This window comes from Saccopteryx leptura, chromosome 2 (assembly GCF_036850995.1).
Source record: "Saccopteryx leptura isolate mSacLep1 chromosome 2, mSacLep1_pri_phased_curated, whole genome shotgun sequence".
Classification (NCBI taxonomy): Eukaryota; Metazoa; Chordata; class Mammalia; order Chiroptera; family Emballonuridae; genus Saccopteryx; species Saccopteryx leptura.
The window spans coordinates 356,625,524-356,642,254 of NC_089504.1; the positions used below are offsets into that span (position 1 = coordinate 356,625,524).

Below are 16,731 nucleotides of genomic sequence, written 5' to 3' on the forward strand. Positions count from 1 at the left end.
GCTGGAACACCCACTAGTGGGCAGTAGAGACCAGGTTGACTACCACTGGTCTAGTGCCAAGGTCACCTTGCCCCTAACTGGGGCTCCCATCACTGGGCTGCACTGCCCCTGCCCCCCAGCCCTACCCCAAGCACAGCTACTGAAAAACCAGCCAGAGTAGGGGAGGGACGACATGGCCAGGATACGCACGCCAGGTTCACAATGGGACCCTGTCTCTTATGGCCTCAGTTTTCCCTTCTAAAAAATGGGTAGAACCATTCTGCCTAATAAAAACTGAACCAGTTGCAAAAGCACTTTGGGGTAAAATTTTTTCAAAGTCAAAGGGAAATCATTTAGCCCCACCCCAGGCTGAAAGTCCCGCCAAACCCACCCACTTACTCCCTGTCCCCCACCCCATTACAGCCTCCTAGGACCACTTGTGATAAAAGGAGCCCAGCTTTGTTCCTGTCCGACTCAAAACATTGCTCCCCTACCTCCCCCCATAATCTTCTAGGCTCCTATCAGCTCCCGAGCTTCAATCCCAGAGAATTTTCTCATTGGGGAGGCGACAAGGCACAGCAATAAAGAACCCTGGTTTTGAAGTCAAAATGGCCTAGCTTCAAACCCCAGCTCTGTGGTCTCGGGGAAGTCATAGGAACTCTCTAGACTCGGTCTCCTCATCTGTACAACGGGGCTGACAACAGTGCCTACCTGAGAAGCTGTTAGAGGATTTGAATGTGACGGTTTCCGGCGCTCCGTTCAAGGTAGCTGTCACTAGTGTCTATACCTGTGTGATAGCAGGGTCCTCCCTACCACTGTCTGAGCCTCCCAGGACCCCCAGAAGAGAAGATCCACTAGAACTAGCCCCTTGACCCACTATTCCCACCCCTGTTACTACCCCTGGCCAGAGTCATTCTAAGGGCATTCTAAGGACAGAGACACCTGGGCCCCACCACAAACATGAAGCCCAGGAAAACAAGCCCCTCAGAGACCCAGGGCACCTAGCTGGCAACCAGTTTCGTGTTTCATTTCCATATTACCGAGTCCCTGACCTGGAAGAAGTCTCCAAGGACCTAGCAGTCTAGGCCCCTGCCTCCCGTTAGTGAACTATCCCAGAAAAAGAGACACTTGCTCCCGTTACTTTGAGAATTCTTCACGATATCCTTAGACCAGGGATGGCAAATACATACCCACCCCATCAGTTACTGGTGACAGTCTGGCAGTAGCGCGTTGAGGGGGGCTTTTCGCAAGTGAGCGGGCAAAAGCACAGTGGTCGGTTAGTAACGCGGGCCGTGGGCTCGAGAGGGGAACTGTCACTACACAGTTCATGTACTTCTCATTTGCACTCTGCCTCTCCCTTGACTCCTAGAAAGCAGAGGCTGGGCCTTGACTCTGTGTCCCAAATGGTGTTCAGCTTAGCACCTAGCCTAATGCGGGGGTTTAATGAATGTTTGCTCCCAGAAGTTCTCCTTTGTATCCGGCTAAAATGTTTCTTGCTGCAGTAGAAGCCTGTTCTTGCTGAGGGATCAAGCCAAGATTCCCACTGGGTTTGTGCTCGCCCCAGACCCCTGGTCCCTTCCCCACCCACGGCCCTGCGCACTGCTGGAGAGGAGCAGGGGTTCTCACCGGGGAGGTGGAGTGGGCGGAGCCAGAGGGTAAGGCCTGTCGAACACGTGCATATGGTAGGCCGGAGGGGAGTACACAGGCGGGGGCTCTTCATCAGAGCTATCAGGTTCCAAAGTCCTTTCCAAGATCTACATCAGAGAGAATAAAAGAAATGTTAACAACCCTTCCTTGAACTTGAATAACATTTATACAAAATCCAGTGCGTTGCTGGTGGGGATGCACATTGTTACAACCGGCACTTTGCAAAAACAGTCTGGCTTTACATACTGAAGCTAAAAGCATGGCTACCCCTGACCCTACGAGTCCAACTCACTCAACAGACATGAAGGCACATGTCCCCAAAGGAATGTTCCGAGCAGCATTATCCATCCAAGTAAGGTTCAGAAACAAGCAAAGCAAATCACTGTGATCGAAGTCAGAGCAGTGTGACCTCCGCCAGGGTGGGGAGGGACATGGGGACTTCTGGGTTCCATTAATGTTTCCTGATCTGGACGCTGGTGAAACGTCACTGAGCTGTGCACTTACGATTCGTGGACTTTTCCATACGGGTGTTATTGTTGAAAACTAACTTTAACACCATCCACGCCCTCTCTCAAAGACTTCCACATGGATTATCTTGCCTTAACCTCACACAACTTGGCAAAATAGGATATGGATCGTAACCCCATTTTAAAGATGAGGAAACTGAGGCCCAGGTTGACTAAGTGACATGGCAAAAGCCACACAGTGTTCTTGGAACTGAATCTCAATGTGGACATGGTCTCTCCAGCCAGGGTCCCTCCTTCAGTCGCAATGCCTGCACCCCCAGGGTGGCTTCTCAGGGTGGACACGCCAAGGGGGGCGCCCAGGACACCTCGCCCTCCCGAGACTCCTCTCTTCACCCAAGAGCCAGAAAGAGGGATGGGGAACGGCCAAGGGTTGGGCAAAGGCTGCGGTCCCATGTGGACTGACCTGGACCCTTCCCCAAAGTTCCATAGAGGAGTCTGGGGCAGGAGGCAGCCATCAACCATGAGATCCCAGACCACACAACCCCCACTGGCCTTTACCTCAGCCTCCTTCTCCTCCCGGCTCTGTTCCCATCTCCTTGGAGACCGAAGAATGTGGGAAGGGCTCAGAGGCTGTCAATCAGCCCGAGTCCCCAGGCCCCGTGTTTAAGCTCAAGTGAGTTTGCAGAAGTCACTGCTAACCTGCCTCCGCCCTGCCTCTGCAAGCCTGGGCTGGGCCGGGCGACATGGGCACATCCCTGCCCCGAGCCCAGCCGTGCCCAGGCTCCGGGACTCTCGCAGGGACTCCCGGCAGACGGCTAGGTGGTGAGAGAGCACGCACACACTCACACTGCCACGCTCTGCGCATCACAGCCAGCCTGACCCAAGGAGGCCTCCCGCCCTGGAATGCACTAACGTTCTTTCCTTTGAGGCGGAAAGTATTTAAACAGATGCTTTTGCAGAAAAAGAATGTCGATGCTTCGCAGGCCACTGCTCTGCCTACCCCAAATTTCCACAGGAATAAAAGAGAGAGAGAGAGAGAGAGAGAGGGCGCTCCATTCCCATTCATGGGCAAACCCGTGGGGCCTGGCACAGGACAGTGGCTCAGCGACTACCTGGCACAGCCAGAGACCGCGCTGCTGCTGGTCCCCACACACACACACACTCCCCGGTCCCCAGACTGCACTGCTCAGAGGGACAGGGTTCCAGGCTGGGGCCTTGAGACCAACTTCTGGAGTCTGGGCCTCTCCCGGGCAGAGGCTGGCCTGGCCTGTCCCCACGGAGGCTGGTCTGAGTCAGTACTGAGGAAGGGAGAGCTGGGCGGGAATCGTCCCCAGAAGGAAGCTGCTTGGGGTTTCCCGTGACTGGCCCGGTGGCTGGCCCCCCACATTCAGGGAGGTCAGGTCTCCACAAGCACACGGGAAGACCCCATGGTTCTCAGCCGCTCCTGCACCTCAGTGCCGGCTCCTGGGGCCGCGAGAGCCAGACGTTCATCGGAGGCTCTGGGACAGAATGAGGAAACGCCAAGGAGGCGGCAGCCGGCCAGGCACGCTCCGGAAAGGCCGATCCCCAGGCTCCGGGGAGGGTAACCCCAGCCGTGCCCCCGCCTCCCCCTCCCCTCTCCCCCTAGCCCCACCAGCCACAGTGAGGTTGTTCTTCTGGCTCGAAAGGTGTTGAAGTTTTCGGCTCTGCAGTCTCCCAGCTTAATTCAGTGCGGGTGATGGACGCCTGCCAGGTGTTCTAAGGGTCAGAGTCTGGCCATTTATCTGACAAAAGATGTTCCTCTGCGGCAAGGGGACCCCTCGGGCCAGCCCACCATCCATCAGCCCCCGGAGAAGGGGCTTTCTCCAGTTGACAGTTATTGTCATTCCAGCTGCTGCTCATAAATTTCCCGAAGCACTTTCAGCTGGCTCGGGAACTGCCCGCCAATGGGCCCAGGCAGCGCTCCAAGCGGGTGGGGGCCGGGGGGAAACAGCCCAGGAGGGGTGTTGAGAAGGGGCTCGATCCGGAAAGCAAGATTCTTAGAAAAACAGAAGCCTACACAGCACAGGCCCATCTAGGGGACACGAAGCCTTGCAGGGCCCGCAGGGCTGCGGTTGCTGCGGACCGAGGAGGAAACAGTGCCCTATGAGGCTGCAGAAGGGTCCGCGTTTGCAGAGAACCTTCCCTCCAACTCACCCTTAAAGGGTGTGTCTGCAAACGCACATGCATACTCACCCCTCCTTTTCCCAAAGAACCCCTTGCTTTTCCAATACTCCCTCCACTTGCTAATCCAGGCAGGTCAAAGGAGTGATCTCCAGGGGAATGAGAAACTGTGTAAAGACAGCAGCAACATTTATTCATTCAACAATCTTCCCCGAGTGCCTGCTACGTGCCAGGACTGTCCCAGGTGCTGCAGGTGACAGGGGATAGTGAGCCAGAGGTCACTGCCCACAGAGCTTCTCCTCTACCTGGAGAGAGACATCTCAGGCAGCACGCACTGAGGGAGGAAGAGCGTGTAGGCTTTGCCCCTGCAGGGTGATTCTGATTGCGGTACAGCGGCGACCTGCAGGGCTGTGTTGAGTCGGACTCTGAGGCCATGGCTGGGTCTAGGTTTTCCACTCTAAGCGAGGTTAATAATCACGCCACCTCAAAGTTTGTGAAGACTAAAAGAGATGATACATCTAAAGCATGAGGATGGTGCCTGGCACAGGCCTGGACTCAATGAAGAGCAGAGTTAAAACCCATCCACTGGGTCCTTCCACCCATGGCTGCCTGTCATGGGCCACGTGCCCCTGCAGGCACTAACCCTCTCACTCAAAGACTGTGTGTCCGTTCCTCGCCCTGCTCTGCAGGTCCTGTGGAGACTGAGGGACCAAACCCATGCTGAACTCTTGGATGGGGCCAGGGAAGATTGGCTACACCCAGCAGGGGGCCTTGAAGCACTGGACTGGTCACATCTCCACAGCCACCCGCCTGGAGTGAGTGCAGAAGAGTTCGGTGTCTGTCACTCACTGCCTCCTCCCTCAGGCCTCAGTCAGAGGAAGTCTGCTGTCACTCCTCTCCCACGGCTCTGATACTCTAGGGAGGGACACAGCCTCACGCTCTCCGCTCTCTGAGTAAGGCCTTGTCGGCCTCCTGGGCTCGACTCATTCTGGATCCTGACAGATGGTCTTGCTGCCAGTTCCCCAATGACTCATGCTGTTTCGCCTCTGAGCCTTTGCACAAGCTGTTCCCTCTGCCTGCACACCTTTCCTCTCTCTCTTCACTGTTCTTTTGGGTCTCAACTTAGCCATCTCTCCTCTCCTGCTTCCGTTTCTCTCCATCATAGCACTTACCACTCCGGGATGTCACTGCCTGAGTCCTGTCCCTAGTCTCCCCTGCACCGGGGCTCTGTGAGGCAGAAACTCTGTCTGACTTGACCAAGGTGGATGCCCAGAAGTTTAAGAGTAGCATTTCTTGAAAAAATATAGACTAGAAGGCTCTAGCCTGGATTGACATTCACTGTGTTTGATGAGACCCAGGTATCTGTATTTTTAACCAGCTCCTTGATTCCGATGACCCCTGACGCAGGCTCTAGTACCACGCCTGGCATACCACTGAGTAGATGCTCAGTGCTTGTTGAATGACTGCATGATTTCTGCCCATAAAATAAGGCCACTGACTGGCTTGGGGACCATTTCCCTAGGAGAAAGAAGGCTGCTCGCTAGTGCGGACCCAGGCAGGGGTCTAACCCAGGAGCTCTAAGCTACAAAGGCCCTCGCACTGTCAGGGCACGCCCCTACCTCTGGGGGGATGCTGTCCTCGGAGTCCGAGCTGTCTTCGTAGACGCCGCCCCCGCCGCCCTCCAGGTTCATCTGCAGCAGCTGGTCGATGGTGGCGTCCACCGCGCCGCTGTTGGCGCGCAGCACGCATTCGATGATGTCGTAGTCCATGTTGGGGAACATGGTCTTGAAGTCGTCCATGGCCTGGTTGAACTCGAGGCGGCGCACCTGGCGGGCGGGCCGGCTGTTGTTGAGCTCCTGCGAGGTGGCGGTCGCGCTGCCCCCGGCCCCGCGCGCCCCGCCGGAGCCACCACCGCCACCGCCGCCGCCGCCGCCGCCGCTGCTCCGGCGGAACAGGCTGGTCATCTTGCCGAGCCGTTGGGCAAAGGTGCTGCCCGCGGGCGCCAGGCCCTTGTCCCCGGGTCCCTGCGCCGTCGCAGCGTGCTCAGTGGGTTCGGGAAGCTACTCCCGCGCCTTCTCCAGCCCCTGGGCGGCCAGGTAGGGACGGGACAGGCACGGTCCCCGGGTCAGAAAACTACGGCGCGGGGCCGCTGGCGGCCCGAGGGGTGCGGGCCTCGCCGGGCGGCGGCATTCGGACCTGGGCCGCGGTGGGGCTGGATGGCTGGTCATCCACACCCCCGGGGCATCCTGGGGGCCGGCTCCACCGAGGGTCCCACCTGAAACGGAGGAAGACAGAGTCAGGGGCAGAATGCAACAGACTGTAGCTCGGGGTGATAGCTCTGGGGATTAGGAGACTCCCGCCATGCCCACAGGGGAACCGCTGCCTTCTGCTTTCTCTCCAGCTGCAATAAGGAGCCAGCCACAGCTCTTCACTGACACTCTGCGCCAGGCACCACCCTAGTGTTCTGTGTGGGCTAACTCAAGACCTCACGAGACAATTGCTAGTATTCCCATTTTGGAGATGGGAAAACTGAGGCATGGATGCTTACAAAGTGGAGGAGCTGGAATTTGAACCCAGGCCTGTGGCCTCGCAGCCAGTGGTCTCAACCACTACACCCACTGCCAGAGACCCTTGAGGACCTGGTTGGGGCAGAAGGAGCTCTGTAGAGGTGATGTCCTGCCTCTCTGGTCTCTGTCCCCACCCATACACACTCAGTTTTCCCATCTCCAAAATGGGAATGCGTACTAGCAATTGCCTCGTGAGGTCTTGAGTTGGCCCTCATCTTCCCTCCTCAGGGTCCCACCATCATGGTCCCACAGCATGGCGTCCAATCTATGCAGAGCCCCGCTAACTCTGTGACAGAAAGCCCTCCAACCTACCCAGATCCATGCCCGTAAGTCACTGCCAAGGTCACACTTCTGTGAGTGCCGTCAACTGAGAGTTGACTGTGTCTAAAATCATTACATCCTGAGTTTCTCACATTTATCCCAACTTTTACAGTAATTTTGCAAATTATAGAAATGAGGCAGCTTTATTTTAAGGGACTGTTGTATCAGAGGATATTCTTAAGTTTGATGAAATAGGTGCAAACCTGTCTTCCCTTTTTTTAGGACCTGAGTCATAATCTTAGCAGCTGATATAGAAATGTTTGGGTGAGAAAATCAATGTGATGGTCTTCCTTGTCATGATCTCAAGAGTCAGATAACTGACAGCGCTGGGAAGGTGAGACCCGAGGGAGCGAGGAAGGTGCAGCAACCCTGCCTCACCACTGGCTCAGTCCCCTCACAAGTAACACAGGACCTCAGACTGCCCCTCGATACCTCCCAGAGCCACCAAGCTGAGATTCTAACCTCCACCTCCTTGGAGGGGTGTGGAAATAGCCCAGGGCTCCAGTTCTGGGGCTTTCTGGGTGGGTGTCTGCCTATTCCCAGGGAGGTGGGCTGAATTTAAAAATGGAAAACTAGGAGCACATAGGTGCCACCCAGCCCCCGCCCCAGCACTGGTGTCACAGAACTGTAATCCCCCCGTGCACACTTCCAGAGGAAACCAGCTAACACTCTGGTATAGCTACATCTAGATACTTTTTCTGTGCATATACTACTATATGTATGAATTTATTGTACTAAAATGTGATCAAACCATAAATTCTACTTTGCAGCTTGTATTTTCTACTTAACAATTAATTATAGCCATCTCCTCGTGTCAGAACATACCGATCTACTTCATCATTTTTAATGCCTGTTGACTGAGCGAAGCATGATTTATTATTCAACCTCCTCCTCCCTGTCACTTTCCAGATAAGTAAGTCACAGCCCAGAGAGGCCAAGCCATTTCACAAGGAAACACAGAGCAATGACCTCAAGTGGTCAGTACCAGAATTGTTATGAAAATGGACACAGGAAGGTAGCCAAGTATGACACGGCCCCCCACAGCTGGCTTCAGACACCACAGCGCCGCACCCCGCACCTCGCACCACCCGGGATGCACAGGGAGGCTGGAGGACGCTGCAGGGACTGCGGGGACGTCCTGCAGGACAGGTCCCGCCCTGGCGGCTGCCTCTGTCCTGGGCTCTGAAGCCAGCTCTGGGGCCTCCAACAAGGACCACAACTTAAGAAGCTGTGTCCACCGCTGCCACCTGCTGCCCTGGTGTCATCACACATAGGGGTCAGTGCCTAGTACAAATGCCTCCTGGCACCACCATCTCCTGCCCCTGGAGTAATTCAGCAAGAGAGCTAGAGGGATGTGGCTCGCATTTGGCCAAGGACAATCCCTTAGAGAAAAAGGCCAGGTGGAGTAAGAAGGAAAATGACGGCCCACACTGTCCCCATTAAGAGCCCTCTTGCCTGACCTGTGGTGGTGCAGTGGATAAAGCGTCGACCTGGAAATGCTGAGGTTGCCGGTTCGAAACCCTGGGCTTGCCTGGTCAAGGCACATATGGGAGTTGATGCTTCCAGCTCCTCCCCCCTGTCTCTCTCTCCTTTCTCTCTCTCTCTCTCTCCTCTCTAAAATGAATAAATAAATAAATAATAAAAAATAAAAAGAGCCCTCTTCACCCATGGCCCGGGGCCTCTCTGAGTGTAGGGAAGCCACTCTCGCATGGTTACCATTTACATAAGTGCATGGGTTCAGACGCAGGCTGCAATTCCTGCCGTCATGCCCCAGCTGTGGGACCTTGTTCAAGTCTCCCCTCCTCTCTGTGCACAGTGTCCTCACCCACATGTATGGAGCTTCAGTGAGAATTCAACAAGATAACCCTCAGCTCAGGGCCTGGAACATGTTAGCTCTGGGACTGCTGTCCCCACTGCCCCAGAAGGCTAGCACAGAGCCAGGAGCAGGCGGCACGTGGCCATGCTGCCCCCCAGAGTGGATGGGGCGGGGGAGCCTGAGGGATCCTTCCCCACCAACTGGATGGCAACCTCGGGAATTCCCTCTAGGAAGGGACACTGGTCCTCGAAGCCTCAGGGGAAGCCTGGCTGGCCGGGACAGCTGGAGGCACAACAGGGCAAGAAGGCTCTTCCATTGACCCCCAGCGCATAGCCTAGAGGAAGTACTGTGTGCTTATGTGCGGGGACAGGTACAAGGCGACACCTCCAAGCCAGCCCCACCCCCTGCTCCACAACGCAGATGAAGCGATGAGACCCAAGACCAGGAGGGAGTTGCCCAAGGACACAGAGCCAGTGGTGGCAGAGCTGAATTTCCCATCCAAGGGCGGCTCTGCGCATGAAGAGAAGGTGGCTCAGAAAGGGTAATGGGAATGCAGTGGGGGGAAGGTCTGACGTATGGAAGTACTACACACTTTCACAGGACCCTGCAAGGACTCCCAGACTCCCCGGCCAGGCTACCTATAATTAGCACCAGGCGGGGCTGTGAGGCCCCCACCTCTCAGAGGACCATCCCCCTGCCGGCCCCCCACTAGACTCAAGTGCAATCAGAGCCGGGACCTGACTGAGTGTGGCTGCAGTGACAGAGCAGGGAAAGACCGGCCTCAGGGTCACAGTCCCAGGCTGCCTTTTGCAGCCAGCACGGCTCAAATGGACAGCAATTTCAAACACATGAAAGAATTAAGGCAGGACGTTTAGGTTTATGAGCTGTGCCAGGTGCTTTCTCATTTAACCTTTATTACAACTCCAGAGATAGAGGTCATCCGTCTCTCCATGTTATAGCTGTGGAAACCGGCTCAGAGAAGTTAGGTGACTTGGGCAAAGTCACACAGCCAGAACTTAGGTCAGAATTAGGAACCTGCTACCTAAAAGCTAAAATTGTAAAGTCAGGCTTGCAGGGCCAAGAGCCAAGAAGCCTCCAAAATGCAGCCATGTGTGCCCCAGGCTTGAGTCCAGGCGCAGACTGGCTGACATTCAGCAGAGGAAATGTGACCCAGACAGCACTGAGGGAGGGGAGGAGGAGAGAGGAGGAGGGGTGTCTGTCGGTTGGGCCCCAAAGCTGGCTCTGTGACCTTGGGGAAACCTCCTCACCACTCTGAACCCCAGCTGCTGGGCACAGGCAGAGAAATGGATAACCCGGCCGGTTTCGGAAGCAGGAAGTGAATCAAACCCGCTGCTGAGCCCTTTAGACATCTGGAAGGCTGACTCAGAGGCTCTCCTGAACTCACAGCTGTCAGTGACCTGGGGACTGGGGAGCAGCCGTCCCCCACCTGTCCTCCCCCCAGTCCCAGGGAGCCAGACCTTTCACTTCCTAATGAAGGAATCCAGGCCTGGCAGGGCTGGCAAACTGCCAACCTCCCCTCCAAGCCTGAGTGGACGGCCAAGGCCTGAGTCACTCCCTCCTGGTCCGGAGAAGTGGGCAGTCTGCCCCAGTGTTGTTCTGACCTTGCCCAAAGTCACCCCAGCCAGTCTCCTGTGGGCTGGGGGAGGGGCCCACAACGGGGAACGGGAGAGCCCAGGAGCCACCGTCCCGGGTCCCATTCTGACCGGGCCCAGTGACATTGTGTGACTTGGAGAAATTATTTCACTTCTCTGAACCTCAGCTTTCTCGTTCACAAAAACAGGGGTAATACCTACCCAGCAGGGGTGCTGTGATAGAACTTATAAGGGCACCCCCCTGCCCCCCGCATAGTAAGCGCCCAATGAGACAGGCTGGCGTGGCCTCAGGACTCAGGACTCAGGCCTTCTCCTGGGCTACACTCACACCCTGAGTGATCTTATCCAGACCCCTGGCTTTAAATACCATCTATGCACTGAATACCAGCTCCCAAAACCTCGGGCCCCGAGGGCTTCTGGGACATACCCTTCAACACCACACCTGCCCATCCGACCCGCTGCCTCCATCTGAATGCCCAACAGCAGCTCCGGCGTAACAGGTCACCCACCTCATGAGTCCCTCCAACCCGGCCTGCGCCTTCTCGCCTTCTCCGTCTTTACTAACAGCGACTCCGTGTGGCTCAGGACAAACACTTGGGAGTCGTTCTTCAGTGTTCACGCTCTTTTACACCCCACACCTGATGGCAGCAAATCCAGTCCTCCCTGTCTCCAGCACAATTCCAGAACCCTGCCCCCTCCCCGCCTCCACTGCTAGCACACCTAGTCTTTCTCCCTGCCTCCCCCATTGCCTCATGGCATTCCTCTGTCTCCAACCCCAACGGCTCCCCAAGTTCTCAGAACACAACCCAGATGGGCCTTACTGTGGCCCACCAGGCCCCACACAGTGTGTACTGTTTGACTTGGCCATCAGACAACACACACAGGTGCACACGCACACCGGACCCCCTCCCTCGCTCTGGCCACACCAGTTCCTCGCCAGTCCCTCCACAAGCCCCGGATGCGCCCACCCAGGAGCCTCTGAACGCACTCTTCGCGCCATCTACTACGTTCTTCTCATAAATGTCTGCACGACTGCCTCCCTCCCTTCCTTCCGGCCCCCACTCAAGCAGCGCCTTACCAGAGAGGCAGTACTACACCCCACCTGCCGTGTTCCCTCACCCTTCCTCCGCATGAAACAGGTCACCGGAGAGACTTCACAGCTCAGCGTCACTGGCCACCTTCCCCACTGGAATGGAAGTCCTGTGAGGGCAAGGTCTTCGCTGTCCCCACCATGGTGCCCCCGGGCCTAAGAGAGTGCCCGGCTCTGTCAGTAGGTATGTGTTAGGTGGGTAAGTAAAGGGAAGGAGAGGCTCAGGTCGCCTTCTCTTCCCTTCCTTCTTGGGCTTATAACACCGGGGGGGGGGGGTTCCAAAGACCTCTCTCCTCTGAGCTCTCATTTAGGGGCCGTGCACTCCTAGCCCTCCCACTTCACAGACCAGGCAACCGAGGCTCAGGCAGTCCAGGGGCATGATGAAGATCTCATGAGCCTTGGTCGCCTGGCCTGAGGACCACACTTGTTGTATGCAGGCCGATGTCAGACTGGTCCCCTTTCCAAGCCAGAGTTAGCTCCAGGGGGCAGGAAGTCGACCCCCTTCAAGATCTGACTTGGTGATCCACTGCCCCCAACCCTTCCCTGAAGACCAGGCTCAGCGCTGAAAGGCAGGGGTTAAAAAGGGGTGGGGCTAGAAGGCCAGAGGCCCCAATTGCCAGCACTTTCTGGTCCACCCCTCACTCTTCTGAAAGTGGCCAGGACTGCCCCAGCCAGCCCTGTCCCTACACAACCTTGGCTTTCTTCTCTGAAAACCCCCCATGGACAGGGACAAGGGACAGATTGGCACTAGTGAGCCATCTGTAGCAGCTTTGATCACAATCTGCAGAGGGACTGTCTCGTCTAAGATCTGGGCCCGGCTCCCTGCCACCGTGCCAGGCCACTAGGTGGAGTCCCAGGGCGCAGGCCAGGGCGGCTACTAAGGGAAGGGCAAACAGCAGCTCCTCTCTCAGAACCCGAGAATCGGCCCTGCCCCCACCCCGGGACTGCCTAAAAGGGAAAGGAACCATCCAACCTCCCCAGGGGTCTTAGAATCCAAGATTCCAGAGTTTCAGAATAATTTATTCCCGAGGTAGGAAATACAGTACATACATTCCATTAATTTACATCCCGTGTCCTTGGCAGACATCACTAATCCATCCAGGTATTATTTTCCTCAGAACGGTTTTTTTAACAAAGCGTTCTGAGCAAGCCACTACCAAGTGATTAGAATTGGCAAGCCAGACACAAGCTGCTTGCCAGCCCTTTCATTTCCCGTACAAGAAGAGGAGGCCCTTGCTAACTTTGTCTCATCAAGAATCCAGGCTGCAAAAGCCAGCGGGGCCAGAATGAGGTCATATGACCCCCGGGACGCTTGTGTAACTGTGGTTCAGTTCTGGGGAAACCTCAAGTGGGTAATGTCAACGTTCATGGAGGGGCGCGGGGCAGCTGCGTCCTCGTCAGTCCGATTGTCACCCCAGACATGGTGGGGGCAGGGCGCAGGACATCTGCTGAGCTTCTTGGATCCAAGCTGGAGAGGCCCCACAAGGGAGCGAAATGAAGGGAGAGTGGGACCAGAAGACAGAGGCTCTCAGGGGTCTGTGCAAGAGTGGGATGAGTGTGTAAATGTGCGTGTGTGAGCGTGCAGCGGGAGAAGGGGGGCGCGGTGCTGACAGAGCGCCTTGTCCTGCCCCTGCACGGGCTTGTTTTCTTCCCAAGCTATTAATGTCGCTGCAGCTTCAAAAGCCGGGTGACCTTTAAATGCCGGGCCTCCTGCTCCTGCCCAAGGCTGGGAAGTGGTTTAATGGAAACTCAAACGGCCCCAGCTGCTGGGGCTGCAACAAAGCCAGCCTCATTCCCCAGGTGCCCGGGCTCCTGGGCAGCCACACTTGTGCCCACCCCCAGGGTGGCGGGCGTGGGAGTCAAGAAGGGCAGAGAGGACCCTGGGGCCCAGCTTTCGGGGAAAGAAGTCCTGGCTGGACCTGAGAGGAGGAGCAAGAGAGGGAGAGACAGACAGGCCCTGCCATTCCCTGCTGTGTGGTCTGGGGTTAGCCATTTACCTCTCTGGGCCATCCCCCACCACTTAGTCTAATCTAAGGGTGGGGCAGGAAAAAAAGATCTTTTTCCCCTGAACAAATCTTTTAAAAATCTGTAGAAAGAAAAAAAAAAAAAGATATTTTCTCTCCTAATTTTTTTTCTGTCTCTTGCCTCAACCTCTGTGGGGCAAAGTCTTTAGCCAGTGGGGGCTGACAGGCAAGGACCAAGACAAGAGGTGTCCCAGGGAAGGTAATCGGTTCCTGCCCCTGCAGCCTCAGTTCTGAGGACACCATCATTCATGGCTGTCCCTACCGCCCAAATATCAGGCTTGGCTGCCATCAAAGGCACAATCGAGAAGCCAACCCTGCCTTCGGTCGAGAAGACCCAAGATGGTCGTCAGGCCTGAGCGCCGCGTGAGTCGTCGGCTTGGCTTGCCTGACAGCTAATGGTAATAATAATGCTAATGATAACAGAAAGCTCTTGCCTGCTTCCTGACGTGCCAACCACTACTCCAGGTGCATTCTGCATGTTAACTCCCTGCCTCCTCTCGACAGTACTTACCACCACTGCTGTTCCCACTCTATAGATAGAAAAAGGAGGCACAGAAGAGGCAAGTAATTTGTTCAAGGTCACAAAGCTAAGTGGCCACGCTGATATTTGAGCTCAGGAAGTGAGTTCAGAGTCAGCCCTCTTAATCCCTGGGCTCGACCACGCCTCTGTGTTCCCTAGAGCTGAGCACAGGGCAGGGCACACGGCAGAAACGGCAGAAATGCAGTCACTGTGCCGAGCCCTGCGGGGCAGAGGTGCCCCGGAGAGGCTGGGCAGCTAGGGAAGAGTCTGCCGGCAAAGCCTCTTCAGGGAGGAAAGAACCATGGCAGTTTCCTGACAAAAAGCCTTTTCCCCACCCCACCAAGGTTATCGAGTTGCTGGGGCAACCGTTTCTACCTCTACCTGAGACGGTTGGGACTATTTCCACAACAATCCCTCTCACCATCAACAAACAGCACCAGCTCAGCCAAACACTCAACCCAGCCGCTTGGGAGGAGATCCAACCTCACCGCCTGACCTGGAAGCCACCCCTCGCCTGCCCTTGGCCTCAGCAGGCCCTCGAGGCTGGCCTGAATGTGTGTGTACCTGTGTACCTGGGACTGAGTGCAGTGGCCCACACTGGGCGGCGGGGGCCCCTGGCAGCTCAGGTGTGAGGCCGCGAGCTGGCCTGGCTCCAGGCATGAGCTCATGCTGGCCCGGGGCCAGCCCCACCCCTTGGGAAAGAAGAGCCGGCTACCCTTCCCTGGGCCTCTTGTTTAGGCAGTTGGGTGAAGTCCCCTCCACAGGCGGGGCTCCGTGGTCTGGGGCAGAGCCCCAAAGTCTGGATACCCACAGGTGACGTCTCTGGGCCTCTGGGACAGGTGGTCAGTCAACGACACCACATTTAGTATTTAACTCAGTATCTGAGCATGCTCAGGGAATGCAGACCAAGGGACCAAGATTAGGGTTGAGTGCTCAGGGTGAGCAGTGGAGAATCCTGGGTACAGAAGTCCCAACTGCTGCCCCTCCTCTCCCACACCAACACACGCTTCTTTGCACCCACTCGTTGACCCTAATTCCACTTCTATGAAATTCATAGTATATAATGGAATTCATATCTATAATGGAATACTATACAGCAGTAAACAAAAGTGAGGTCTCACTATATGTCTCTATGCCCAAAACCTATTGCTAAGGGGAACAGTGCAAGGCAGAGAACATGAGTAAAGAGATGCTCGGTTCGGCTCCAGACCACCATAATAAAGGGAATATAGCAATTAAGCAAGTCGTAATCGTTTTGCAGGGGGAGGGTCCTGCCTTCAATCTGTAAACAACGCAGCATCTGCAAAGTGCAATAAAGTGAAATACAATAAAACAAGATACACCTGTATACGGCAGTGCATTGTGGTACGTGTATGTCTGTACGAATGGAGAGGGAGGGAGACAGAGTACTCGGAAGAGACTCATAAGAAACTGATCAGACAGGTTGCCTATGGAAAGCAATAGGTCAGAAGAAACAGGTCAGGGCAACTTCTCTGTAAACCTCTGTATCTCTTTTAAATGTCGCTTCATGTTCATTTATTAATTTTAAAATTAATAAATCCGTGCCGGCCTGACTCTGCCCTGGAGAAGCTCCCGAGGGCCAGAGAAGGGACTGGGCCCTGGGTGGCCCAGGCCTCTCACTTCTGCTGGGGCTGGGGGAGAGGGGGCGGTTTGATGGAGGCTCCCTGGGCCACGGGCCCATGGGCACACGGGCACAAGGGCACACGGGCCCAGTGGCCTTCTCAGAACTGCTGCCAGTGACAGCCGAGGAATTCAGGCCCAGGGCCTTGGGGAGCGGGTGGTTAGCCCTGAGCTTCAGAGGAGCTGCAGGCAGCTGTGGCTGGCAGGGCCATCACTCCCCAACCCCCCAGTGGCCAGGACACCATCAGAAATTCCAACCCAGGGAGAGGGGCCCAGCCCAGACAGCAGATGAGATTGTTTAGAGCTGCTTACCAGACCAGCTTCTCCCTCCAACCACAGGCTGCTCCCTCCTTCTCGCCCCCGCCCTCCTCCACCACTGCAGCGGCAAAGCTCCCATCCTGCAGCCACAACCCAGGCGTCCAGGGGCAGCTGCCAGGCCTCCTCTCCCCACCTGGACCCTCCCTGGGCCACACGCGCCCACACACGCCCTCTGGAGAGGCCATGGTTAGAAAGACAGGAAGAAATCTCATGTTCTCACTTCTGACATGTATTGCTGAAGGTCACAGAACTCTGTAGCCACAGAGCTGGGATTTGAAACCCCATCTTGAGACTCCTGGGCCCGTGCCTTCTCCCTGTGCTAGCGGACACACAAGCCCACTCCAAACCAGCTCGTGTGTCTGGGTGTGCCCCAAGCACCAGCTCACTCAAACCCTCTCTCTCTCTCTCTCTCTCTCTCTCTCTCACACACACACACACACACACACACACAGTGCCACACACTCGTCTCGGGGCCTCAGCCACAGGACACAGACACCTGCTTAGATTTCTCCTGAACTCTCCCACCCAGCCTTGCACTCAATCCATTTCTCACTCCACCAACTCCAAAGCTGTGTTTTTGAAATTA

The 16,731-nt window shown here is 56.0% G+C and overlaps 1 protein-coding gene across 2 annotated transcripts in view; it reads right to left on the reverse strand.

Moving 5' to 3' along the window:
• CUEDC1 (CUE domain containing 1) overlaps window positions 1–16,731 on the reverse strand; it is an 82,106-nt gene that overhangs the window by 14,233 nt on the left and 51,142 nt on the right. For both annotated transcript variants that reach the window (XM_066364648.1, XM_066364649.1), the window contains exons 2-3: window positions 5,855–6,510; window positions 1,606–1,733 (exon numbers count right to left, since the gene is read on the reverse strand). In XM_066364648.1, coding sequence (XP_066220745.1) covers window positions 1,606–1,733; window positions 5,855–6,199 — 473 coding nt within the window. In that variant the 5' untranslated portion in view covers window positions 6,200–6,510. The remainder of the gene's footprint in view (window positions 1–1,605; window positions 1,734–5,854; window positions 6,511–16,731) is intronic.